This window comes from Idiotropiscis lumnitzeri, chromosome 15 (assembly GCF_059441095.1).
Source record: "Idiotropiscis lumnitzeri isolate Australia: NSW breed Sydney's pygmy pipehorse chromosome 15, RoL_Ilum_1.0, whole genome shotgun sequence".
NCBI classification, from domain to species: Eukaryota; Metazoa; Chordata; class Actinopteri; order Syngnathiformes; family Syngnathidae; genus Idiotropiscis; species Idiotropiscis lumnitzeri.
The window spans coordinates 8572983-8592794 of record NC_142405.1 but is presented as its reverse complement, the minus strand read 5'-3'; the positions used below and the strand labels follow the sequence as shown (position 1 = coordinate 8592794).

The following is a 19812-nucleotide window of genomic DNA, read 5'->3' as shown; positions in this document are numbered from 1 at the left end:
TGTCGCTGTTGATTTTTGTTTTGGTATGGTTTAGTTTAGCTATTAAACTTGAATCCCATTCCTGCCCAACTACTCCAAACACTTAGCTCGATGTCCAGTGGATGTAAAATGTTTACGCCTTTTTAAATGCCAGGTTTTGTGATATTAAAATGAGACCAAGATAAATAATTTTAAAATGTTTTCCACCATGAATGTGACCAGTACAAAAACAATAGAAAGGGGGAGTAAAAATAAACTGATATAATGTGGTTGCAGAAGTGTGCACACCCACTCATAACTAGGAATGTGGCTGTACAGAATCCCATTCAAGCTTATGTTAACCCATGATTAGTTGTTGATTGTTGCAGCTCTACCGGCTGATGATCAAATCGGGGTGTAGTCTGTCTTTTACCAACCCTGGACAGAATTAGTAGCCTAGAAAACGGATGCATAAATATATATTCTACTCATTATAATCCCTCTAAGAAAAATAAATCACCAATGAATTATCAGAATCAGTATTCTCAGGGCATTGAATTGACCGCAATTTGACTAATATGATCAGTTCTATGCCCTGAGAATGAAATGTCCAAGAACACAGATGCCAAATGCCACTCCTTGAGGGCCACTATGCCGCATGTTTTAGATGTTTCCCTCCTCCAACACACCTGATTCAAATGATCAGCTCATCAGCAAACTCTACAGGGAGCCTGATACAATCCTTCATTTACATAATACTTTGCGACCTGTTTTAAAAGCTTGCACTCAACAATCCTTGTACTTACAAAACTAAAACTAATACTTAAACTAATAAAAACAAAAGTACAACTAAGCATGTTCTGCGGACAAATAAATAACAACCCTGATCTAAGACTAATTTAAAAAGTCCAAAATGGGGAAAAATAACTACAATGGAAAAAACCTTAACTATTCATGATTTGTTCTTCGCGAAAAGAAGAACCAGTCATGGCCTGTTGGGAGCAGCATTGTTCCGGCAATGAGCGTGAAGCACCACAGCTAAAAACTAGTAGCGGACCGCAGCTGTGTGCCAGGTACGAGAAAGGAAAGATGGCAGCCGCGGCGGTGGCTGAGTTTCAGAGAGCACAGTCTCTTCTTGGAACGGATCGGAGCGCCTCAATCGATATCTTACATTCCATAGGTAAATATACCCGAAAGAACGTGCCACTGGACACCAAAGTCTGGTTTTGTTTATTCTTCTTTACCGCACAACCGCAAACTAACACGACATGTATTCAATTAGAAATCTTTGTTGTTAGCTAGTTAATGTGAAGCTATGTTAGCTTACGATGGGCTCACGTTTGCTTTTACGGTGAGTCAGCAGCGGCGTGCTAGCCGCCTAGCGTCTTGCCTTGCGCTAATGTTAGCCTCGCCGGCCGGTTTGCGTTATTTGGACAGGAACTTGAATCACAGTTAAAGAGTTTGCCTAAGCAGGAAGTCGTCGGCGTCTGTAATTCTGCTGAATATTATGTGAAAAGTAAAAACAACTGCTGCTAAGGCACCCTGTTTTGTTCCCATTCAGTTTGCTGCTTTTTATAAGGCTTCTTCCAGCAGTTGTCACGTTCAGCTTTTATGGTGTTTTCGTTGTTGTCTTGTTTGCAGCTTCAACGTTAGCTAACGCCGATGTGAATTAGTGCTGATTTCCGTTCTTAAAGTCCGTCAAATCCAAAGTATTCATTCATATGAATTATATTACTGTGTGTTGCAGTCAAGCGGGACATTCAGGATAGTGATGAGGAGGCTGTGCGCGTTAAAGAGCAGAGCATCCTGGAGCTGGGAGGACTGCTGGCCAAGACAGGACAGGCTGAAGGTAAACACAAAAACTCTTGATCGATCCACACCGAGAAATTAGTTATTTTTTTGTTAAGTAATAAAAAATCGATTGTGATTGAATCTCACTGTTTTCCTCAAACGTGATTGTAATCTTCAGATTTTCTTGGACACTGTTAAGCAAACCCTACTAAGAACCATGCAAAATTCTTGCCAGTTGTCTTTTATATCTCAGTCTTTTCTCACCAACTATGAAACTGTTACACATAAATGGTCGAGACCCGTTTTAAATGTTTTCCTAAAAAAAATGTTTTTTAATAACACTTTACTGTTTAACCTTCATTAATAACAAATTCTACTTTTCTCTCTGCTTATAGAGCTTGGCGGCCTGTTGACGTATGTGCGGCCGTTCCTCAACTCCATTTCTAAGGCCAAAGCAGCTCGACTGGTGCGCTCCCTGCTGGACCTGTTTCTGGATATGGAGGCCGCTACTGGTCAGGAAGTAGAGCTCTGCCTGGAGTGCATAGAATGGGCCAAGGCTGAGAAGAGGACTTTTCTCAGACAGGCCCTAGAGGTGAGAAATATAATAATAATTAAAGGGAGGATGAACACTGCTCTAATGAGAACTTGTGGTTTGAGATTAAATTGTTGTACCAATTCTCCCTCTGTTTTCTAATTTATATATATATATATATATATATATATATATATATATATATATATATATATATATATATATATATATATTTCATTCGTCAATGAGACTACACAATATTTGAACAGCCACAGGACCTTCTGTCAGTCAGTTTGACACGCATGTTTCAAAATGCTGCAAAACCCAGATAGATTCAACATTTAGTCAGGCGCCGAATTCAACTGAACTGAGTGCACAGCAGGCAATTGACCCTCCTACAAATACTGTAAACCATCTCTTCAATAATTGGGAAAAAGCCTCGTGCAGTGCCATGTATAGTACTTTATTTTTTTATTGAATCTCAGATACCATAGGATGATTGTCAGGAAAGAAGCGGGTTGCTCTGGCTGTTGTTGTTTTATTATAATAAAGAGTGGAATTACTCGAGAACTGAAGGAGCCTTCCATTCTGCTTTGTCCTTAGGCTCGACTTATCTCTCTATATTTCGATACAAAGTGTTACCCGGAAGCCCTACAACTTGGTGAGTGTCCAAGTGATGCTCTTTTTTGTGGTACTCTAATACTGTTTTTATCCTGTTTTCGTTTTTATTACCAAAAGTATTATCATATCATTATCTGGACCTGTCGCAGAATGCACTTCCATACCAATTTGTCTGGATATATCACGTTTAATTTGAGTAAGTTTTGCATCAACTGCGTGCTTGTTTCCATCCGCAGGCTCACAGTTATTGCAGGAGCTGAAGAAGATGGATGACAAAGCCTTGCTTGTGGAGGTGCAGCTACTCGAGAGTAAAACATATCACGCCCTCAGTAACCTGCCCAAGGCTCGTGCTGCCCTCACTTCAGCCAGAACAACCGCCAATGCCATCTACTGCCCTCCAAAATTACAAGCGGCTTTAGACATGCAGTCAGGTAAGCAGGAAAAAAAAAAAAATCACTGTTGGGTCCTACCAATCATATTATTTCAGGTGTATTTTATTTATATGGGCTCATGAAGAAAGTGACAAAACCAACATTGAGATCCTTTTTATTGTCCAAGACTAATCTGACTTTACTATGTGTTTTTAGGGATTATTCATGCAGCAGAGGAGAAAGACTGGAAGACGGCTTACTCCTACTTCTATGAGGCCTTTGAGGGCTACGACTCAATTGATAGTCCTCGAGCCATCACGGGACTCAAATATATGTTGCTCTGCAAAATCATGCTCAATGCGTAAGTGTTGCTGTAAGACCAATGTGTATTTTAGATTTATTTAGATTTTACATCGAGTGCGGTCAAGGACTAAAACACTATTCATGCATCTGATATGTTCCCTATAAGAATAATTTGTGTTTTTGTTTCAGACCAGAAGATGTCCAGGCCCTCATCAGTGGCAAGCTCGTTCTGCGGTACACTGGAAGACAGGTACTGTATCGCTTTCTTTAGTCCTGAGAAGAAATGTGATTATTTATTTGGACTTTTAGCTAACTTGTAATATGGATAGTTTTGTTGGACCATCAATTCATTTGGTATCATTTTACAGATCAATTTTGAAGTGATATTGTACTACAGCTGTTTCCTGTGCCTTTACAAAGTTGTTTTTTTTTTTTTTTTATGGTTTCTGCTGTGGAGGCTTGTGATAACATTTTGTGTTTTATACCTCTCCTCTGTCTCCTGCCTCATCTCCCTGACATGAAATAATCAAATAAGAGAGTCATTTTAATGTCATCTTGTCAAACTGGTCGGAGATAAATTGTACTTTCATCCGCTGCAGCTTAATTCTTTGTCTCTTTTTCTACAGACGGATTCTCTGAAATGTGTCGCACAGGCCAGCAAGAATCGATCACTAGCGGACTTTGAAAAGGTTTGTCTATCCGTATCGTAGACTTAAATGAACAAACTGTTGTCGTGAATCTGTTGATGCTCTGCTCTTTGGCCTTGCTCAGGCAGTAGAAAGAATAATGTGTGTATTATGCCGTCTCCTTCCTTCCCAAAGGCACTGACAGAGTATAAAGCAGAACTGAGGGACGATCCCATCATCCGAACACATCTCACCAAACTCTACGACAATCTGCTCGAGCAGAACCTCATCAGGGTCATTGAGCCTTTCTCAAGGGTCCAAGTAAGTGCTGCAGTAACTTCTGATGTCACTTCTTTTTATTTAAATTTCTTTAAATAAATTAAAAAAAAAAGACTATGAATTGAATTGGTTGTGCCATTTTGCATCTCAGTAAATATAATAAGCACAAATAAAAATATACTTCCCTTTTGGTCTTTTGCATTGCAGGACGTTCACTATTACAGTACTTCTATCATTGCAGTATTTCCTATCATTGCAGTACTTTTACTATGACAGTACTTTTATCATTGCAGTATTCTTCTATCGTTGCAGTACTTTTACTATTTCAGTACTTTTACCATTGCAGTACTTTTATCATTGTAGTATTTTCCATCATTGCAGTACATTTCTATCATTCAGTAGTTTTTATCATTACAGCGTTTCCCCCTCTGTATAATGGACAGGCATTAGGAGTGTTTCCTTACACTTAGATACGTTTATACTGTGAATATTTGCATGCTTTTTATGAATGTCTGCTGCTAATGTTATACATTAATGGCTACATTACGCCGCCGACTGTGTGTGATCTATATCTTTGCTGCTGTAACACCTCAAATTTCCCCATTGTGGGACTAATAAAGGACATCTTTATCTTTATCTTTCTACCAGATGGCACATATTTCCTCCATTATCAAACTTTCGAAGGTAGGTGTATTGTTCATTAATTGTTCTTTGTGAGCGCCGTGACATGCGCAGAATCCCAACATGTCTTTCTTTCAGGGTGATGTTGAAAGGAAATTATCGCAGATGATTCTGGACCAAAAGTTTTACGGTATGTAACTGAGGCTAATCCCAGATGATTAACACTATCAGGAACGTATAAATTATGATGAGTTGAGGAAATAATTAAATAATTTGTATGTGTAACTTTCAGATGAATAATTGAAATTATTACACTGCACAGGCTGTGTGCCTTTAGGAGAATGGCACATTTTCGACTGTAGCAGGACAAACTTTTCTTATATAGTTTAATAAAATTTCCAAGCGTCTTATGCTCATTTTTCTGCTGAACAATAATTACAGTAATAATAATAATAATGCCTTGATTAATCTGCAAAATGCCGACACACAATCTAACCAAGTTTTGCCCTCTCCGGAAAGTTTTTTTTTTTTTTTTTTTTTTTCCCCACTCACTCTCCTTCTGTTGTCTATCCTGCCATGGATGCTGACAGGTATTTTAGACCAAGGTGAGGGTGTGCTCATTGTCTTTGATGAACCTGCGGTCGACAAGACGTACGAGGCAGCCCTGGAGACAATTCAGAACATGAGCAAGGTGGTGGATTCACTTTACAACAAAGCCAAAAAGCTAACATAAGGTCAGTCCAGATAAATAATACATTTCAAGTGCATATGAGGGGAATTCAGCGCCTTGCGTTTTGTGTTCTAAATCGAATGTATGAGGAATATGATTTGGTTTGATCAAAGTTCTACCACCGATAGTGTTAAAACTGTTTTATACTTGGGGTCAGCTGCATATAAAACAGTTTTCCGAAAACAAAAACATCTTTCCAAACTCATCCAAGGCTAGCAGGTTCTTAATGTAATTCAAGATCAGTAAACTACTCTACAGAATTCACTGATCAGGTATGCTAGTCTTGCCAGTTAGATAACCTAGAACCATATCCATTGATGTTTGCAATTCAAAGACAATAGAAAAATAAACTACCACGAAATCGACTTCGGAGAGGATTTAGCTTCCAGGCTGTGCAGTCTTGGGTCGCGCTCAAGGTTCCAAACAGAGACAAGACACAACAGCAATTAGAAGGCAGTCCAGAGACTTCTGCCAAGAGCCACAGAACCCACCGTGTACATCTGGATGCATTTCTTGCATTATAACATATCAAAAACGTGAAATGTTGTAGGAAACGTCCAGTGATCCACGAAATGTCCCACAATGTCATGGTTTACCCCCTTGGCTCATGCTCCCCTCTTCCATCACTCTTGCATGAAAATTGTTCTTTTAATTCCTTTGCAGTCCTCCGCAGAAAGAGCGCATGTTAATGTGTAGCTGTACTCTAATCGTTGCTGTCGGGCAGAATCCTCATATCATCCCAAAGTTTTCCCTCTTGTGGCCCAATCTTAAATTCTCTTCAAATTGAATGGAAATGCAATGAAACCGTTCCCGTTCCTAAATTGTCACACTGATGCTAGCACTGATTTACAACAAGTACAAACATTTGTAGATGCTGCCGATGACTCCTCAAGGCAAAAATCTTGTTGAGCTTTTTTTCCAGTTCAATTTATTCGACTTGGTCAATTTTGTTTTTGTCTGCTCCAATACTTTTGCTCACTTGAAAAGTGGGAGGCGTATCTGTATTCACGCTGTCTCTTATCTTCATTCACAGCGGGAGTAAAACCAGCGGTCCTACAGTGCGGATTGTCGCGGGCCAGTCAGACCTGGGTTGATCCTTCTCACTTAAACCCTTGGATGGACGAGGGAAGTTGGGAGGGGGTACGAGGACTTTGAAAACATTTGATGAACCTGTGGACATACTCCAGCAGAGACTGAAAGGATGGACACACTGCTCCTTATATTCCTCCCACAACTCTCTGCTCTCCCTTCTTCCCAATTACTATCGCTTCATCCCAATCTGGTCGGGGTTGATGTGACACAAAGGTCTCCTCCCGCTGGAAAAATCTAGCGACTGCACCCCACTTTGGCCTCCAAATGGTTTCTACCGCATAGAAAATAGAATGAGTTCGCCCTTTCCTTTCTGTTTCCTTTCTCTTCAGCGCTGGTCATCAGGGACTCTTGTAAAATCAAATGTACACATCACACATATATTCTAAAAATCAACACGAAAACATGATCAGGAAGAGATTACATCAGATCGTGTACTACTGATTATTTTCCATTTTTGCTGTGAGACTGTGAGGTTAAGACTATGGACCCAAAGTTTGCATGTCTCCTTATTTTTATTTGCAAAAATTTCCGGTCTTCTCTCTCCAAGCAGTATCAATCACACAAGTTATTCTGGGATTATTATGCTCTGCTCCTTTAAGAGCACGCTATAAGAAGACCAAGTTACTGTTGTGCCACTCGCACGCATCTAACCTCCCTCCTCTTTGCGTAACTTTGCCAAGCTCTGCTGTTCATCCGGTTTCCCGTGTAATTATAAGGTCTCCTTTTTTATAAAACACAAGAAACGTGTCAATCCCACCAGTGAGAGCATGGCTAGGAGAACAAAGTGCTTTCAATGTTCCGGCGTTTGAGCAAAGGAGGAACTTTGGATTCGGAGATGTTTTGAGTGTGTAAAAAAGAAACAAGGTTGCTGAGAACGTTATTGCACATTCCTGAAAATGTCATTTTGCAGGGACAGAGAGTTTACCTTATGGAAAATAAGTTGTAAATAAAAAAAAATATTACCCTGTATATTGAGTTTTTAAATTTGATTGCATTAAAAAAAATATATGGTACAGTTCATCATAGAGGATGCACAGCATTTCTCTTTATTGGCATTTCGAGGGTGTGGAAGGACACAGGTCTGTAAAAGGTGCCACAGTTAAGAGTGCAGGTCAGAGCACAAAACAAGCATGAAGTCAAATTGTTTCGTGGCTCGGCGGTCCCAATGAGCTCCGATGCCTCCATTATCTTTTAATGGCAGAGCCAAAAGGACGCTTCCTAGCTGGCCGGCTGTTGAAACTAAGCCATTGGTGGAGTAGGGCCTTTTGTTAGGATTAAAAAGGTGAGCGGCTTTTAGTGTTCCTTTGTGGTAAGAGGCGAGACTTCCAGAACAGATGTGGGTAATTAATTTTGCACATTAAAAGCTAGAATACTTGCCGATTGTCGAGCTATCATGCTCAGCTTTGTCCTTTTATTTTTAATATAATTTGAAAAAGAGTCTAGTCTTGTTCCAATATATGGTATGTATGTTTTTTTTTTCTTTGGTCCAACGTTTTTTATTAACGGCTGGCTTCCAAGCACGTAACATTTCTCTAATATTAGAATAACCATAATAGTCTGTTCTGTAACAAATGCAAACTAGCATGAACAGAGAAACAAAAAAATAAATAAATAAACCCATAAAATTAAACTCGGCGATCGTAAATCAAATTATATGGTATGTATTGTTAATAAGACAATTAAAATAATTTGAACAGGAATGGAGTTTTTGTAGTTTAATTTTAGGCAAACTAGGCCGACTTTCTTTTTTTTAAAAATATTTTGACAATTGAAATGCAGTCAGATTTGATACATTTTGTCATCCTATTAAATGAAAAAGAGTTTCCAAACTTTTGATTGCTAGTCTGGTCATAAATGACTATAATTACAATCATTTGCAGTCAATGACTTCCTGAAGTCTGCAGTGTTTCCCTTTTCCAAAACTTCCCTTCCCCTCAATTTGATATAAATTTGTCTTGATGTCATCAGTCCAACCTATTCAACCTATCCAACCATCGGGTGTTGTGTCTTGAGTCTGGCATACCCGGGATGATAAACTACTTTGAATACATGGTCTTGTTGCCTTATACAGAAAAAGAGTTTGAAAGACAATGGGCCCAAACAGCAACCAAGCGGAATCTTGGGTCGAGACCAACGAGATTAGCAGTATGGAGTGGCCAGCCCAATCCGCAAACCTTAATGCAATAAAAAAATGTGTGAAGCTTTTTCTGATGCACAACCAAGTGTTGCTGAGGAATTGTGAATTCAGTTCACTCGTTGTGGGCTGGAATACCACAGTTGCCAGAAGTTGGTTGACTCCACCCCGCATAGTTCTGAAGTTCTTCTCAGAAATGACTAAATATTAATTTGGAGGTTTGGTGGAAAGCAAAAATCTTTGTTGATTTTCTGATTGCGGCATATTGCAAATCATTACAATACCTAGAAAAAACGTGTGAAGGTTGAGTAACAAGTATTTTTCCTTCGTTATTTCCCACCACTGGTAGTGAGGATAAATACGCAAATTTAGCAAACAAACTTGCATGGTGTTGTGATAAGGCATGTTTACGCATTAGCTTTGCTCCTATTCAAATGTAGATGCTGGCTGCAGACTCACATTGAGAGTCATTTACAATCAATCAGAGTTTCTTTACAAGCAAGCTATCCGCCTTTACATGTGTTGACTTGTGCCCCCGGGCCTCCATCTTGCCCTGGGGGGAGGCAGCCTCTACAATAAACTTAAAAGTGTCGGTCCACAAAAGGTCCCACTGGGATATTAGAAGCATATAACTAGGCTACTCAAAGTGAATTAATTGGTTGAAAGTGCAAAGCTATCGTCTAAATAAAGGGTGCAACCACACAGGTAACAAGTCTTGCTAAAAAATAATCGCTAATAACTGCAAAACGGTAGCAGCACAAACGGAAATTTTAACAGCACAAAAAAATTAGCCAAAAAAAACATGGAGGAAGTATTTTTTTTTTTCCAGTCTTTGTCCAGTTACCAAGGCTTTGCAAAAATGTTTCTTTGCTAGCATAAAAGCCAGCATGACAAAACTACTCTTGATTCCAAAACATCACGTTTTATTGCGCCGATTTAGCGTCAAGATTTTGAGTACTTTTAGCACCTCTGCCTACTACGTGCGATGTTGACCTTTTCACATCTACAGGTGAGGTTCAAAACCTAGAGGAGTTTTTTTTTCTGTGTTTGTTTTGAGGTTGGTTGGTTGCTAGTGCGCCTCGATGTCTTTAAGGCTTTTAGGGAGAGGTTCACTGGAGGTTTCTGCGGGGAGAAGAAGGGAGTCAGACAGGCGACAAGCAGTGTCGTCTTGGCCCCGGGGCAGAGGCTGGGAGTGCGAGGGGGGAGCCAATGAGAGGGAGACATCCACTCCTTCTCTCCTGGCCGGCTTGGCTCAGCTCGGCGCGCCCTGTAATTAGGAGCTCCACTTGTGGGCTGGGCGCCGCCACCGTGGACAACTTGGGATCGCCAGCTCCACACTCTTGTCTCTTTGTCTTTTCGTGTTACTGAACTCTCGGTGGAACGTTAACATCCTCAACAATGAACGGGCAGCCGTCACCTGCGTTCGAGGAGAAGAAACCGAACCTGCGCGCGTCCCCGTGCCTGGCGGAGACTTCACCCGCGGATTTGGGCTTCTACGGCGGCCATGGCTCGCAGGATTTTTACGCAGCGCAGCAGTCTTACTCGACCCAACACATGAGTCCTTACGCGTACACACACTACAACTTGAACGGTATGGTGGCCGGTGGTGCCTTTCCATGTGGGAAAACCGAGTACACGTATCCGCACTCGGCGTACAGAGAGCCCGGGGGCTTCAGCAGAGAGACGCAGTCAACACTACCAGAAAGTGGTGAGTGAGCTCAACTCAATACACACACAAAAAAAAAATACACAAAAGAATTTATTTAATTTATTTATTTAAGAACTTATTGGGCGTTCTGACTATCATGCAAAAATGTATGGGCAACTCATAGAAAAATATACACAACAAATAGATTGGTAGCTAGTTTCAGTCCATTATTTTCCATTCTAATATACAGTATAAGACAATTTGCGTAACAGAAATCATGAAGTACATGCACACACGAATTGAAGCCTAAAAGTATGTGGCAGGCGGGAAATGGTGTGGCTGGCCCCCAGGCCTCGAGTTTGACACCTGTGTGTTATAAGTTTATTGCGTCCATTAATATACCTAAATAAGGTAAGGTATATATTTTTGTAATTGACCTGAGCCCAAAAAGGTAGATACTGTTCATAATAGGAATGAAAACATTTGATTTTTTTTTTTACAGCATTTATTTATTTATCTATTTAATTAGTTAGTTACTTTTTATATTTCCCTTTCAAATGGTGCCACGTTTTTAAGGAATGTGTATTTGTAGGACGAGCAGCAGAGCAGAGTATGTGGGTTGTGTCTATGAAAGATTTGCCAAACCTTCCGTGCCAAAACCAAACATCTTATTTCGCTGTTGCTATTGACCATTGCAATGAGCTTTTGGTAACGACAAATGCTGCCAATCAGCACCTGTTTGCATGACGTGCTCGTCATCAGTTGGTTTCTATCGGCCCAACACATTTGACTGATCTGGATATCTGGATAAGTTCTGTGTGACAAGACAACTTTAAGCTGGTGTTTCACAAACCTGTGTTGCAGCATTATCTGAAACGAGCCCTCGTTCCCTCGCCAAATTGAAAGCAGAGTTCAATACAAGTTTTGCAGGGCGATACGGCCAGTGGCATTCTGCCCGGTCAATCTCGAACTGACTTGCATGCAGCCAATTTCCAGTCTGGTGAGGCAGGGAGGCCTGCAATGCCTGCACTTCACCATCAGGCCTGTTTGTGTTGGCAACACGTGCACTGGAACCTGAACGTGGAAGAACATTACATTCAGCGATGAGTCCAGATTCTGCCTACTGCAGTTGGGTTGTGATGTAAAAGTATGACTGATTGCTTCACGGATACAGTAACAATTTTTGGTGGCGGCTTTGAGAGTGTGGGGCGGCGTTTCAATGCAGAGCGAAATCTTATCAGTGGCGATCCAAACGTTTGCCCCAATGCAGTCGGATTTGTCAGAGACGACCCCCAGAATTTTGGAGCAGAGTGGATGGAATGATCTGCCAGCAGTCCTGACCTCAACCTCATTGAAGACTTGTGGGAACATCTTGGGCGTTCTGTTCGTGCCAATGTGACCAACGCAACCACGTTGGCTGACTTGCAACATATGCTGGTTGGAGAATGGGCTCTCTTACAACAGCAGTGTGTGACAAAGCTGACGACCGGCATGAGGGGGGGGGGGGGGTGCAAGCCTGTAGTGGCTGGGTATGGTTCTTGTGCACTGTACTGAGGTTCCTGATTGTTAAAATTGATAAGTTGTGTAATTGTCAATCTTATGGTAACCAAATACCAAATATGTGTCAATGGTAACAGCAAAATATGTTTTATTGCTTACAGAATATTTGGCAAATATTTCATGGCCCAACCCACATACTCTGTTCTGCTGCTCATCCCACAAATAGATTTTTCTTACTAATGTGGCGCTATTTGAAAGATGCTCAAGGAGTGGCAGGACCGCCTCTGTGTCAAAAGCGCACAAATACTGAATGTTGCAACTGAATGATTTTGATGAATTGTGAGGGTTGCAGCCGCTCAAATCAAAGTTCCCCTAGTGCAAAACCAACATTAATTGCAAAAACTCATTTTGTCGATCACAGAAATGGCCCACAAATAGCAACAATTTTCATATAATTGACGGCCATTGGAATGTATTTCTTTTTTCTTTTTTGTAAAGGCCAAAAATTCTTCAAAAAAAACAAGGGTTTTCCCACCCCAAAAAAATTGTGAAAGAAAAAAACGATCGAGTTGGGATTCACAGGAGTACAGAAAATGTTAAAATATTTAAAAAAAAAATTGATAAAAATTTCAGGGGACGCAGAGCGCCCTTTAATAATAAAACATCTTTGTCACCGTCATTACAGTCCTGTGAACGTGCTCTCCATTTTCAATTAGTTTCAAGTAAAAACGCAAAAATAACACAGAAGTAAAAAATACTTGTCATTATTTTTAGAATTCCAAGAGCACCTTGATGTTTGTCTCCTGCCTACCGCCTCTGCTCTACTGCCTTCATTCCCAACTTATTTAAGAGTCCATTCGCTCTTCATCATATGATCATCGCCAGCTGCAAGCCACAGGCCAATTTTTTTTTTTTTTGCAGAACAAGACTCATCCCTATTTTTACTTGCTTTCCTATTTCTGAAAACAAACTGACAATTCCGTGGCTCTAAAGGGGGAAAAGACCTCACGATGAGACCTACACTATAAGTGCGCTGATTAGACTGGCACCCCAAGTGAAATAACCATTGTATCGTTTCATTGGAAGTTGAATGCGCAAAAAAATTACAGCAGTTTCCCGAGCCGTTTGGTTTCGGTTCCACGGAGTATGACAAGCTGTAAATTTGAGCTTATTTCGGATCCTCCGTCGTCCATTTTCTATATCGCTTAAAGTAATTACGGTCGCAGGTATGCTGGCGAAAGTTTAGATTTTTTTTTTCATCATCATCATGAATGTCACTACGGCTTCAAAAAAACGTCTACCTCTCAGGTTCATAACGGTACCTTGCCAATATTCGCCATGAACCAGGAATTTTTTTTAAAGGATGGAAAAGCAAACACAAACAGGGCAGGCTATTTTTTTTCTGAACAGTTGTGCCTTGGCGTCGGTCAGAGCTCTAATGACTTGCATTGTAGTTTTATAATGTCATCATGGCCAACAACAAGTATAATGGTCGCCTAAAACATTTGCACAGCACTAGATGTTTACAATTATGCATACAAGTGTTTTGAGTCAGGGAATCCTTTTATATTGGCTTTGTTGACTGAGGAATTTCCTTTTCTATTTGAAGAATATTCAAGGAATGGTCATTTGTCCATATGTGCCCCGCAGTTGGCTAGTGACCAGGCCAGGGTGTACCCGCCATAGAACTGAAAGCCAGTAGCTCTCGCTCCCTTGTGATTAATTAAGACAAGTGATACGGAATATTGATCGATCGTTGCACTGGTGAACAAATTTTGAGTACATTTTTAAATCACAGATGTATCATGCACGGAAATGTAGCTAAATTCTTTTGTGCTGATTTCGAATCAGGTTTTTATACTACTACTATTACTAGTATTAAAAATAAAAATAAAAATAAAAATAATAAAAATAAAAATAAAATGAATAAAAATAAAAATAATAAAAATAAAATGAATAAAAATAAAAATAAAAATAATAAAAATAAAATTAATAAAAATAAAAATAATACATTTAGTAATATTCATGAATTAAGGGTTAGGTTCTGCAACAGGTGGAATTTCTTTCCGCAGAAAAAAAAAAAAAAGTACAGTTATGCACACCTAAAGCCATCTCTTATCCAAATTTGTTGTTTACCTGTGTTTTATGTAGATATCATTGGCAATGTTATCCTTTTTCAACAAGAGAATTTAATAGTAATGTTTTTAAAACAAAAAAAGACTTCAGTGCATTTGAACTGACCTCGTCCTGTCAGCTTGATTTGACCTCGGAAGGTATCTGTGTGTGAACGTCTTTAAGAAACGCAAACTTGACAGACTGGTGCACTTTTTTGACATTCCAGTTGGGAGTTAGCTGAAAATGGCTCCAGGGCACTTTGGCCCGCAGCCACACAGCACATCAGACGTCACGACATGTCAGTCAGCCTTGGCCTTTGAATCATCCTACAACACCGGCTCCTTATCACGCAAGGCCGGCATATGGTCACGTTTCAAATGAATTAATAAACATGTTGTTTATTTCATGAATTTGTTTAAAATAACAAATAGACTTACAGTTCGAGACAGAGCTTTAAACGATATGACCATTTGAAATACGGGTACTTAAAACAGACCTTTAAAAAAGGATATTGCTTTACATGAATGAAAAATAACATTCCAAAATTTTAACTAGTCCACAAATCAATTGTATTCTTTTCTAAAATTTAGAATGAACTTTTTTTTTATGTGTTATCATCTTCTAACAGATAAATGCACAATGTTATCGAGCGAAACTAACTCCATTATTCTACATCAGTTGGCTTGGACATTGTAAAAATGACCCCCCCAAAAAAGTGATGCAAGAGCAAGAGAGGCAACGTATGTATAGAAGCAGTCTTCCAGACAACATGAAAAGCACCAATAAATCTCCATCTCCCGCCCCTGCTCTAGGGGACACTCCGACCAAAATTATAAGTTTTGACTGCTGGTGGAATTTCTTTGAAATGTTGGGACTGGAGCAGCCGTGGCTATTTCTGTGCTATATCTCTGCTTTGTGGAGACCAATTTGAAGCTGGTTTTATTGTATGATGCATGTGGTGAAGACATGTCGAATTCTAAGATAAAAAAAAAAAAAAAATCTCACGGTAAATAAAATGTGGATATGCTGGAAATGAACTTGAAAAATGAGACGAGCAAAACTAACCTAACTTATACTCTCCTATAGTGAAAGAAGAACCAGAGATGGAGGTTCGGATGGTAAACGGGAAGCCCAAGAAAGTTCGGAAGCCGCGGACGATTTACTCCAGCTACCAGCTGGCAGTCTTACAGAGGAGATTCCAGTCAGCTCAATACTTGGCCTTGCCAGAGAGGGCCGAGTTGGCCGCACAGTTGGGCCTGACACAGACACAGGTGAGGCTCCGGTGCAGGTCACAGGATTACCACCATTTGAGCAGTCGAAGTCTTGAGTGACATTGTCAAATCACAGGTGTGTCTAAAAAGTTCCAGGATTGATGTTACAAAATATAGATTTGAAATCCAAATTAAACCATGTGACCAGACAATTAGCTAACAAAGAGATCCCGCTGCGTTTGCTTCGTTCAGTGTGTGAGAAGAGCTGTGAGTCTTGTTCTCATGGATGCTTGAGCATCCAACGGCTCCTGGTGAAGATCATCACCCAACCTGGCTTTCTGTGATTCTTTTTCTCCCTTCTCTTTCTCTAGCTATGTAGAAAATAATAATGATAATAATAATTTAAAAAAAAGAAAAATTGTGACACCAATCCTGGAACTTTTCTGACACTTCTCCTGGTTAGGGAGGAATGAAATGACTCAGAAGAATGGTAGTTGGATGTCACCTTGTGGTCAAATGTCCAATGACACTTGAGCATCAGATGGAGCTACTGTAAAAAGTCTTTAGAAGTCATGTCCTGACTCTAAACTTCGACGGTCACCTAGAGAAAAAAAAGAAAGGATGCAAGGGGCACTTTGGGATCTTCATATGATTGACTTCATTTCATTACACGAAAGAGTTAAAATAGACATCGCTGTCAGTATGTTGCGGTGCACTTCTAAGCAATCTCCTGTAAGTACTTCTGAGATCATCACCATTCATAGTTTATATCTAGAGGGTTGGAGCATGTTTACAGAAATAATCAACATTTTTAAGTTGACCTTGTATTTTCCATGACCAAATAGAAGTTTTAACTTGTGTCTTAAGACTGGCCCCTTGGCCACACCTCATAGCTGGCTTCAGTCATGGATAATGTGACATTGTCCTCGCTCCCAAGTTTCAACCGACTTCGTTGCCATGACTTACTGTCATGTATTTTAAATATACAACATTCAGTTTATTTTATTATTATTTTTTTTTTAGGAATCCAAATACATCCCTAACACCGCAGCTCTTCGTGCTGCCTCGACTCAATTTTTCAAACATGGTGGTGGATCTTTGCCCATCTTATTCGAATGTGTCCCCTTTAAAGGACAGTGTGAACGTTTTGGCTTTTTAAATTTCATTCAATTAAAAATAACACTATTCATTTCAATAAAATGCATTTCAAATAATGGAATCCACTTACTCCATCACTTGAGGAGTACTCAAAATCATTTCTGTTGCTTGCACTCCTGCTGAAGAATTTAGTGGTAGGCTTGCGAAGTGTGGTCTCTCCGAGGCACTGCAGCGCCTGTGCTTCAAAACACATACACTGAGGTTGTTGCATTCTGTTAGTTCACCACTAGATGGCCCTAGATTCTACACGCTGTCCCTTTAAATGTGAACAAAATGCATCACAATTTTTTTGAGGTGTACTGTCATTCCCTTTAACATATATTTGTCAAAGACAGATCTTCTCACGATACTTTTAATTCCAGGTCAAAATATGGTTCCAAAATCGTCGCTCCAAATTCAAGAAACTCTACAAGAATGGAGAGTTTCCCCTGGGGGACATTGCGCTGGAGCATAGCCCCGAGGCAAGTGATTCAATGGCTTGCAACTCTCCGCCATCTCCGGCTGCATGGGAAAACAACAATGGCAGCAGTAACGCCACCAACAACACCAGCGGCAACGACACAAACAGTAGCAACAGTCTCAAGAATAATACAATGCTGGACCCTACCAGCAGGGGGCAGGAATCCTATCAGCCCTCAGGTGATTCTTCCTCGGTCTACATGGAGGAGTATGCCCACCAGAATTGGTACCAGCAGCAGGACGCACATTTAGGTTTGCAGGCGGCTGGCACTACTCACCACCCATCGTCATCGGCACCACCAGCTCCTATTGGAGCCGTTTACTGAATCTTAAATATACTGAGGAAATTCAATGGACGCATTCAACTTAAACAGAAGGGACGCTTTTTGATCATCCAGATATACCTGAAGGTGCGCCTCTAAAGCAGGCCGAAAATGGACTTTTGACATTTAACATTTTAAACATGACCAAAGTGCCCAAATGTATTGGTTTACTTCATGCCTTTTATAGCCAAAGACCATCTACTACTGATACTCTTCAAGATCAAGTTTTTTTTTTTTTTTTTTTTTTTTAAAGTGTGGGATAGTGAGCCTGACCTTGAAGAACAAAAACAATGCTGAGTCCTCCCCTTCTCCATAGAATTGCTAAAATAAAAGAGAATTTTAGCACAGTTTTTTTCAACTTTCATTGCCCGACCTGCTTGAAATGGACTCAATTTCGTTTCAACCTCTGACTGGCTTCTGACACCAAAATAATGTGTTACTGTTCATTGCACATGATGTTTGCACACCATAGAGGGTGATCCAAAATTCACTATCCACTTCCTCTTTTCTATTTTGTAACAGAAACCATTCGGTTAGACGTATTTGAAAAGGCGGCGATCCTAAAATATAAATTATCGATGGCTTCATCATGGTCTTATACCTGAAACAAAATAGAAACAAAAGTAATCCCTCTCATTCATGATTTCGTCCTCAAAGCCATGTCTAATATAAAAATGTTGCTTATGTTGGAGGAGTTCCATGTAGTTAGACCATACATAACGTTGTTTAATAAATAAATAAATAAATAAATAGTACTTTTGATGCCATCAAGTGGCATCTATATGCAAACCTCTTTGGGTGCGTGGCAGAATTTCACGGCCCACCACCAAACAAAAAACTTATAAAATAAAATAATCATAATCTCACCTCATCTTTACTCACTGTGAAATCTGAGCTTGTTTACTAGAACACAAAGCTATTATACATGTAATATTGCCAGGGGTGTCAAACTAATTTTTCTCACGGGCCACATCATAGTTTTGGTTTTGCTCGGTGGGCCATTATGACCATGTACCCATATAAATCATCATCATCATATTATTATTATTATTATTATTATTACATATATACAACAAACTGATAGATAACTAGTTTTTAAAATCAGAATCCAAGAAAATGTTAACTACCCTTCAATTCATTTTAAAAGTGTGATTGGTAAAAAATGCTTGCAATCTTTTAACCGTTTTTACAATTGTCGACAATTTACAACTTTGGTATTTTAGCAAGAAACATGAAGTCGTGCATGATTTGCCTTTGCGGGTCACATAAAATGACCCAGCGGGCCGGATCTGGCCCCTGGGCCTAGAGTTTGACACCAGTGCCTTAAACCATTTAATGGAAGGGCATTTCATTGTTCTGCCTTTCATGTTACTGACATGTGAACAAAGATAAATTATTTGTAGTGAATAAATCATCATTTTTAGACCAATTAAGCAATTAAATTGGATGGTTTTTGCAGCACCCCTGATAATCTCTCACAGCACAGTTGTTTGGAGTCACTGCGATTTTGCATTCGGGAAACGTCGGACCAGTGGGGCATGCGTTGTCCATATATAAACGGCCAGTGTAGACTATGATATTGGAAAAAAAAAAACCTTATCAATATCCCTATGATTCAGTCCTCGCAGATGTTACACGATCCCGAAATGTCACACCAATTAGAGGGCGTCGTGATTCTACCTGTTTCTTAACTGTTGTTTGTCAACGGAGGCTGAGTCATTTTGAAAGTCGTCGTGCAAGCACAACGTGTGGCTCGGATGCTCATGACACTCGTCAGGTGAAGTGTAATTAGTGTGAGAAAGTATGAAGAGGCCGGGGGGGGTGGCTGTGCGCTCGACAGGCATCTCATCTATTAATCTCACGTCGGTTGATTTGTTGGCTGTTTGAAGTTTTTTTTTTTTTTTGGGGGGGGGGACTTATGTTGGAAACAGAAATCCAGGCGTGGCGTATTGCCATGGTCATTACGCAAAAACGAAGTCATGACATTTACCAAACCCTAAGAAAGTATTTCAGTCGTCGGTGTGACAATTAAGACTTCTGTAGGTGGTGTCGTTCACGGTGCAATTATTTTGTCATTTTGGAATGAGGATGCATCGGGTTTGTAATTAACTTTTTAGTGGAGCAACATGTGCAGCCAACTTCTCTATGCGACTGTATTTGGGTTCTGTTCAGGACTCGATTACTCATAGGTCAGGCCATTCATGACCACGTGAAGTTCATCAAGTATGAACGCTTATGGTCATGAGCCTTCTTATTTATTATTATTTGGAACAGGGCGAAGAATCATTACCAAAAAAAAAAAAATATCGCCATATAGAGTGAGTTGTCGGGCATTGTTTG

At 40.0% G+C, this 19812-nt stretch overlaps 2 protein-coding genes across 2 annotated transcripts; both read left to right on the top strand.

The window, feature by feature from the left end:
- Nucleotides 1-849: 849 nt before the first annotated feature.
- Nucleotides 850-8232, top strand: LOC148322697 (26S proteasome non-ATPase regulatory subunit 11A-like). The gene is made up of 13 exons (XM_088317711.1): nt 850-1138; nt 1706-1807; nt 2145-2341; nt 2885-2942; nt 3139-3333; nt 3490-3634; nt 3766-3826; nt 4203-4265; nt 4398-4523; nt 5130-5165; nt 5241-5292; nt 5693-5836; nt 6866-8232. Exons 1-12 carry the CDS (start codon nt 913-915, stop codon nt 5833-5835), a joined length of 1404 nt encoding a protein of 467 aa, XP_088173837.1. The 5' UTR covers nt 850-912; the 3' UTR covers nt 5836; nt 6866-8232.
- Nucleotides 8233-10283: 2051 nt separating this feature from the next.
- On the top strand, nt 10284-19268 carry LOC148322696 (homeobox protein Dlx3b-like). The gene is made up of 3 exons (XM_088317182.1): nt 10284-10766; nt 15408-15592; nt 17053-19268. Exons 1-3 carry the CDS (start codon nt 10457-10459, stop codon nt 17473-17475), a joined length of 918 nt encoding a protein of 305 aa, XP_088173308.1. The 5' UTR covers nt 10284-10456; the 3' UTR covers nt 17476-19268.
- The last annotated feature ends 544 nt before the right edge of the window (nt 19269-19812 follow it).